We start from the raw sequence: 8,454 nt of genomic DNA on the forward strand, positions 1-8,454 counted from the left end.
ATTATGCATGTCAGTGTGTCAGTATGTCAGTGTATCAGCCAATGCAAAGCTACCAGCATGTGTCGGACAAGAGCAAAAGACATCTTACGGTCATTCATGTTTTATTTATTGAAGAAAGTGAAGTAAAAAATACACTCAGAGGATAAAAAGAGAAGAAAAAATCTTGGGAAAAAAGGAGATCAGATGAGGTACAGTCTGCAGTTGACCAGTAGGGGGCCTCGGCTCCTTGCTGTGTCGTCCTCAGTCTCCTCCCCCAGAGTGTTAGAGTAGGAGTAAGTCGTTCCCTTCAGCTTCTAGTGAAGCCGTGCAGTGGGCGGCAGCTCTCCCATGAGGACAGAGATAGGCTGCTTAAGACACTCCCCTGGCTGGGAGTGGTGCAGCCAGCCCTTAGCCCCACCCACCAGGCTGAGGAGGAGGAGAAACACGGCACTGCCCGAGCTGATCCCTTCAATCTTCCCCATAGTGTGGAGCAGCCGGCAGCGTGCACACACACTCACACACTCTCACACAGCCACACACACTCACACTCACACTCACTCTTGCACACACACTCGCGTGCGCAACAAAGCAGGCAGACGAGGGAGGCGGGTAATAAAGGAAAGAATATCACAGAGGAAAAACAGCGTTGCTGCATCTGGACTTTTCGGATACTGCAGTCTGCGTGGAGTTTGTGCTGTTTCCTTTGTGCCTCGTAACCTTACCGCTCACGTCTGCTCCTTCCTGCGGAGGGATTGAGTCCCGTCAGCTGTGTGTGCAGAGATCCAAATCCGACGACTGTCTACATTGCCGCTTTGTGCATCCGCCAGACGGGAACAAAGTGTGCGACTGGGATATCTGACAAGCTCCTCTGGGAACCGACGCTACACCGACAGTCAGAGAGAGAGAGAGAGAGAGAGAAAGAAGGAGCAAGATAGATTGAAAGAGAGAGAGTCAAAGTCAGGGCATGAGCAGGAGACTAGAAGCCGGTTTTCTGGAGAAGTGATTGCCACAGTGCTCCCTCCTCTTCCCTCACCTCCTTCCTTCCTTCTATCCTCTCTTCTGTGCCGCTGTTCCTTCTTTCTTTGCTCACACCTCCGCTGCTATCCCATCCTCGTACCTCCGCTCTCCTTCCATCACCTCCTCCTCCCCTGCTCCCGAAGACAGCGTGAAGAGGAGAGGCACGGCACACACACACTTGCCCGTGTGCCGTATCATCTCATTATCTCTCTCCATCCTTCCTCTGGCTCCATCCCTCAGACGGATCTAGCCTCTAGCTGCGGAACCACAAGCGGAGACTTTTTGAGTTGTTGGATCCCACACGCGAGTCTCTGTATCCAGCCACAGCCAGAAGGATTCCAGCTACATGGGCAAACGCTTGGAACAGCAACCAATGTACCCCCAGTACACTTACTATTACCCTCACTACCTTCAGACTAAGGTAAGGCACCTTGGTTATCTGGTTTTGTGATGTACTGTTTGTCTGCCTCACACGCTTCCTTGCATCTGCACAGTTCTGACAGATTTCTGACACACAAACCACATATTTGACATGGGCTGCTCTCTGGAGGTGCAAGAGTGCCCGTTTATCAAGAACGCATGCATACACTCTCGCACACAAACTCATGATCCCAAGATTCTGTCCTCTCAGCTGTGTAGCCTGTGGTGGAGGGACTTGAATAATTGCATCCATCTCTCTGAGTCCCTACACCACCCGGACGTGGAGAATTGATTACCATGGGCTGATCGATAGTGCCGAGATGCTATCGGGGGCACTGGTTATCTCAGCCTACCTCTGTGATTCATGAATGTTTTTATGCGGCGTGCCCCATAAGAGGCTGGCACTTGTGTAACATGTTTGAGTGAATGAAAGTGGAAAGAGGGCTATGATTGGATCAGAGCAAAAACAATGACTATCAGAACAAAGGGCATGAAGATGCATTTTCCTGATCAACTTGGGGTGGGTAAATTACAAAGTGCAAAAGACGAATGTGAGGGAAGAACATTTATGGAAAGTCTTTTGGAGGAGTTGCTTGCTCAACGTTGGCCAAATATGCAAGTGTTCCCAAAAGACACATGATAAACAGCAGTGGCCAAGTCGCTCTCCATCAGTAAGTGTTTACGACCTCTCTCTTTCCCTCCTTCTTACCAGTGTTACACTGCCAGAATTTAGTAAGCGCTTGGCCAATATCAGAGGAGCTTGTAGAAATAACTTGATTGACGCCGTTCATAGCTAGTCTATACATGACACTAGCAATACACACACACACACACACACACACACACTCCCCACTTCTTGTAGCTGCCTTCAAGGTCACGTCAAATTGGATCTTACCCACTTCCGCTGTCTAATGAGTTTCTCAGAATGTCTCCAAGGGATGTGGGGGCTTGTCCAGAGCATCATGTCTTTGTCCTTCTCTTTCGTCAAAACCAGAAGTCCTCACAACAAAATCTCACCTTGCTAAATAGGGCCTGTCAAAGAGGATGCATGCATATTCAAAAGGTTCAGAAATGTGCAAAGTATGTTGGTGATCCTTATCGAAGTGGAGCACTATGGCAAAAGCTGGAGCATCATGGGTAATGGTCAAATGGGCCAGTCTGGGAATAATTATTGATCTGTAGATTATTAAAGTAGATGGAGGAGGTTTTTTGACACTGGGATGGCGTTTCAGATTTCAGATATTCGGGTCTCGCCTGTGAAGGATGGGGACCTCATGTGAGCACGGGTCAGTATGTGTGCGTGATTGAGGATGTAAATGGTCTGGTATTAATCTTGATTCTAGCGTGCTCTCTGAGTGTAGGCATTCCTCCGGGGGAAATCAATCATGAGGGGGGAAGAGGGGCAACTGACACAGAATCACTGCCCTCGCTCGCTCTCCCTCTCTGCCCCAATAATGCTCTGTGCTCAATGAGAGGCAAATGTTAAGCAGGGGAAGTTATGATGCGACAGTAAGATGTTAATGTCGAGAATCTGTAATTCAGTTAAATTATTATAAAGACCCTGGTATCAATTACATGTAAATGACTTACTTTCATTGAAGTAGGTTCAAAAGAAAATGAAATGTGGCTGGAAATTCATCCATTGTTTTATAATGTGGGTCATAGATATCACTGAACATGAAATTAGGTGCAAACATCAGGCATTACAGCAAGATTTGTTATACAAAGTGAGCAAATTGCAAATGCAGATTAAATGTATACTTTTCTTCCTAACAATTTAACAAAAAGGTAACATTAAAACTTTGCTGTGCATGCCATTTGAATAAAATTCTGGGAAATCTATCTATCTATCTATCTATCTATCTATCTATCTGTCTATCTGTCTATCTGTCTGTCTGTCTGTCTGTCTGTCTGTCTGTCAAGGCCTATAAACCTTAAAACTTCAATGCTTTTAAAACTTTTTTAAAGATTTCAAACAAGGCTTTGTCAAGCCAACATTTACAGTTTGTCTTGACAAATTTTGCTTCTCAAGTTAAAAATGAGTCATGTGACTTTTTTTTTTTTCAATTTCAATTAATTTTTATTCTACTTCCTTACAGTCAAATTCTCAGTAATTCCAAATGGCACACATCTCAAGTCAATGGATTCACAATGTAACTGTATTCCCCTCATGCGGATATCTACAGTACCAATATCACACCACCCCTTCCCTTTCCCTTGCAGGTTTTAGCTGAACATGGGTGGATGTATAAACGTGAGTGTGTGAGCTGAGGTGTCCTTGACAGCAGTCATACACCAGTGGGATATAAAATAGAATTTAAGGGAGGTAATTCCCCCCTAGTATTGTGTCAACAGAGGCCAGTGGGGCCCCGTCTTCCATTCAATCAGCGGCTAGAAGTCAGAGCTTTACGGTGTGTGTGTGCGCATTGATGTTTCAAAAGAAGGGAAAGGGGAAGAGAGCCAGAGCGAGCACTCAAATTCAGAGCCATGAGATTGCGTATGCGAACAAATGTGTATGTGTGTGTGGTGTTCAGTTACACTCTGTGGGGTCAGCTTTATGTACAGCAGAAATAACATCCAGTCGGCCGTTTAAACCTCTCCTCTCAGTGGGAGTGCACGCTAACTGCCCTGCAGTGAGGTGACACGAGGCTTGCCAGCCATGTTCCTGCTGCATTATGGGAATGGTGCATATATGTGGCTCATTATATTTCTGCTGCTCTCAATGTCATTTAGGATTATTACGTTGTGATATTTACTCCGCTTGTAGATAATTACCAGACTGATGCTTCATTTTCCTCTAGCGGCACCTTTTTTTTTTTTTACCACACCAGTGAAAATGCTCTCATCTCCCCTCCTCCAAACAACCTTCATCTGAATAATTAAACTCGTTAATGGACAAGCAATTTTCAGGTATCAATGACAATTTGATTTTCGGTATTCATTACCAACACTGTCATTAAACAGGTGAAAGTATAGATTAAAATCCACAAGCACACTCAGCTTCACACACAAATTACTGACTGCAACAAATTAAGTAAGTTAAACCTAAAATATGCTTCAAATTTTGAATAATTGTCTGGTTGTTATTTAAAAAAAATGTGGTTATTCAGTCCATCAGATATCGCTGGAAGACAAAGCCTGACTTGCCCTGTCCAGTGTTTCCCGCTGAGAGCACAATAACATTACTTGTAATAACATTACATGTTGTTAGGCTATAATACTGTTTCTAAAAAAATCTAATATTTGGGTTGTTTTTACTCTAATGCATTTTTTGCTATTTGAGTTTTTCTCCAGAGTTCCTGTTGGAAGTGATCCATAATGACATACGCAGAAACATGAACTTACAAGAGTGCAGGCTTTGTATGCGTTTGCAAATTATACATGTAAAAACTTCCATCGGGAAAGCCTGCACTGTAAAATTATTGCTGTAAGTGTCTGCCTGTAACCATCGAGTTGGGGATGTCAGATCTGCCCAGAGTGCTAAATTATGCTTGTCAGTATGTCATTTTTCTGTTATCATCGGAGTGTGCACCTAAGCCACAAATAGGGCCCTATAAATTCAGTTTTATTTTTCCTCAACCTTTCTTTTTTCATTTTTCTGGATTCTGTTTTAATGGTTCAATGAAATTGTAATAATCTAAATTGATGTCTAAAAAATTTTATTCATAACATTTTTAAAATGTATTAAATTTTTAACAATAATATTGTCCTATTATTTTTTCCCCCAGAATTTATGTTGTCTTTTAATTTTTTTGAATTTGTTTTATGATTTTAAATAAATTTATTATTAAAATGGTGATCATCAAAAGAATGCATAAAACCTTTAAAGGAATAGTTCACTTCCAAAATAAACATTTCCTGATCATTTACTCACCCCCATGTCATCCAAGATGTTCATGTCTTTCTTTCTTCAGTCACAAAGAAATTAAGGTTTTTGAGGAAACCATTCCAGGATTTTTCTCCATATAATGGACTTCATTGGGACCCAACTTGCAGGTCCAAATTGCAGTTTCAATGCAGCGTCAAAGGGCTCTACATGATCCCAGCAAAGGAATAAGAGTCTTATCTAGCGAAACGATCAGTCATAAAAAAAAAAAAAAAAAAAAAAAAAAAAAAAATAAATATATATATATACAGTGGGTACGGAAAGTATTCAGACCCCAGACCCTTTTTCACTCTTTGTTATATTGCAGCCATTTGCTAAAAGGAGTGGCTTCACGACAACTCTGTGACTGTTCTTGAATGGCCCAGCCAGAGCCCTGACTTAAACCCAATTGAGCATCTCTGGAGAGACCTAAAAATGGCTGTCCACCAACGTTTACCATCCAACCTGACAGAACTGGAGAGGATCTGCAAGGAGGAATGGCAGAGGATCCCCAAATCCAGGTGTGAAAAACTTGTTGCATCTTTCCCAAAAAGACTTATGGCTGTATTAGATCAAAAGGGTGCTTCTACTAAATACTGAGCAAAGGGTCTGAATACTTAGGACCATGTGATATTTCAGTTTTTCTTTTTTAATAAATCTGCAAAAATGTCAACGATTCTGTGTTTTTCTGTCAATATGGGGTGCTGTGTGTACATTAATGAGGAAAAAAAATTAACTTAAATGATTTTAGCAAATGGCTGCAATATAACAAAGAGTGAAAAATTTAAGGGGGTCTGAATACTTTCCGTACCCAGTGTATATTCTGTGATGGATTATATTCTGTATATATTGCGGAAAGTCAAATTCTGTGACGTTCCACGTTATATGGTAAATTCTATTTTTATGACTGGATTCCAGAATTCCGTCCACATTTTCCACATCAATGAAATCATAGGGCCCTACACAAATCTTTTCATATTTGAAGAAGCTCTTACAGTCTCTCCTATCTATCTATTTCGATAATCTCTGCTTTGTGAGGTTGTGAAAGTCTTTTCACTCTGAGGTTTCCATTTAATGTTGAATGTCAGTAAGTTGTGAGAACAAAAATATAGTGTCACATGACCTAATTTTATTGGAAAGCACTTTAAACTGCATCACTATGTGGTCTAATATTCACAAGACAAATGTTTTTAAATACAAGCATTCATATTTTTAGTCCATCAACGTTTTTCTCTTTTCCTCCCTGTCTTTCTCTCATCTTCCCTCGCTTTTCCCCTCTCTCTCTCTCTCTCTCTCTCTCTCTCTCTCTCTCTCTCCTACTGTGTCCTGGGCATTCTCTCCAGCCATCTGTTCAGAGGGGTGGGGTTCACTCTGAAAAGAGGAACATACTTGGCAAGCATACCCTCATAGGTGGATAACATTTTATGCCCAAGATTGTCCTCATTTCAGTGGTGTAATGCTCTGCATTAGTCACGAACATGAAAAGAAAAGAATATAAAGCGCACAAAAGAGCTGTTTGTAGTAGTAGTTCAATATTTTCTGGCCCGTTCTGAAGATGAAATGTGTTCTAGATTTTCACATTTTGCATCAGAGAATAATAACTCTCATGCGCATCTAGTCACACAAAACCAATATGAGAATGTGCAAGAAGAAACTTTCATTGTCACTCACATGCTGAAGAGTTAAAGCTGCAGTACGTAACTTTTTTTGGTAAAAAATGATCTAAAATCAATATTTGAGCAAGTACATAACCAGCCAGTGTTCAAAACTATCACCTTACTTTAGCCCGATTCACAACGGTTAGCTTATAATAATGTTTTCTAATTTGAGTGGTACAGGTAGGTTTTCATGGGAAATTCGAGCATGCCGCTGCATCATTACGTCACATCTGTAAACATAAAGTTGTCCCGGCTACTACACTATCGCATGTGAGGATCCTGCAGGTGGCCGATCGTTTATAGACTTTTCTCACAGCAGCTGGAAAAGAGAAATTGAAATCTACACACACACACACTATACTCATAGTCACACAATGCTGATGTTGTTAACATTAATAATCTGAGAATAAAGTATAACAATAATAATAATTTGCACGGTTTGATGTGATATGAGCTAATCGATCGTTAGATTAAATCATCATTGGTAGCACGATTTATTGTAATGCTTTTTTCCTCAGTTGGTGGCAGACTTGTTACTTACTTGTTCAGATGACAATATCCGGTGAAAATTCTTATTTGGGTCATATATTCCAAGACGTAGGCTAGAATCTGTGATTACTAAATATAGGATTCACACCGGTGCGGCCGGTGACTGACTGCCATACATACTCCTCAAAACATTAGATTCATCCGTGCCGGAACCGTGCCAGAGTACAACCCACTCAAGGAAGATAATTCCGCAAGTAACTGCAATTCCAGGTTTTCAAACAGAGATGGCGACAAAGAGGCAAAACTTATGGACTGCAGCTTTAAAGTACTCGTACAATAGCACTGATAAAAATAATAGTTCTGGCTGTAAAATCTGATCCGGTGAGAAACGTCAATATACAAACAAAAGACCACACTTCATTTTCATTCTATATTAGCGCAACAAACTATTAGGAAAAAAACTTTTAATTCATAGCTCCATACACTTAAAGGGGTCATATGATGCGATTTCAAGTTTTCCTTTCTCTTTGGAGTGTTACAAGCTCTTGGTACATAAAGAAGATCTGTAAAGTTGCAAAGACTAAAGTCTCAAATCCAAAGAGATATTCTTTATAAAAGTTAAGAGTCAGCCACACATACCTAAAACGGCTCGTTCTAACAAGCCCCCACATATTTACATCACTATGTGGAAATATTAGCATAATGCCGCCCAAATGTGCACGCAAAGAAAGAAGGCATGGTTTCAGGAACAGCAGTAGTGTTATTGCAGCCATGTCAGGGAGACGGTGTGTGTTTCAGTGCGAAAGCAAAAGCACTTTATTTGGCCTTCCAGAGGTAGATGCAATTAGGAATCATGGGTTAAGATTTATTTACAACAGAACAGCACAACCCAGATGTTCGAATTTGTGCAACGCATTTTATGGACGACAGTTTTTTTAACCTAGAAGAGTACAAGGCTGGCTGTGCACAAAGGCTATTTCTAAAAAAAAAAAAGGGTCAATTCCGACTTTGCTATGACAATCTGGC

The 8,454-nt window shown here is 41.2% G+C and overlaps 1 protein-coding gene across 4 annotated transcripts in view; it reads left to right on the top strand.

Moving 5' to 3' along the window:
• The first annotated feature begins 456 nt into the window (after nucleotides 1-456).
• LOC107668303 (RNA-binding motif, single-stranded-interacting protein 3) overlaps nucleotides 457-8,454 on the top strand; it is a 158,091-nt gene continuing 150,093 nt past the window's right edge. For all 4 annotated transcript variants that reach the window (XR_001631879.1, XM_016460136.1, XM_016460138.1 and 1 more), the window contains exon 1: nucleotides 457-1,417. Coding sequence is in view for 3 of the 4 variants with exons in the window: in XM_016460136.1 (XP_016315622.1) it covers nucleotides 1,343-1,417 (75 nt within the window). In the remaining variant the exon portion in view is untranslated. The remainder of the gene's footprint in view (nucleotides 1,418-8,454) is intronic.

Source organism: Sinocyclocheilus anshuiensis, unplaced genomic scaffold (assembly GCF_001515605.1).
Source record: "Sinocyclocheilus anshuiensis isolate Anshui unplaced genomic scaffold, SAMN03320099.WGS_v1.1 scaffold1623, whole genome shotgun sequence".
NCBI classification, from domain to species: Eukaryota; Metazoa; Chordata; class Actinopteri; order Cypriniformes; family Cyprinidae; genus Sinocyclocheilus; species Sinocyclocheilus anshuiensis.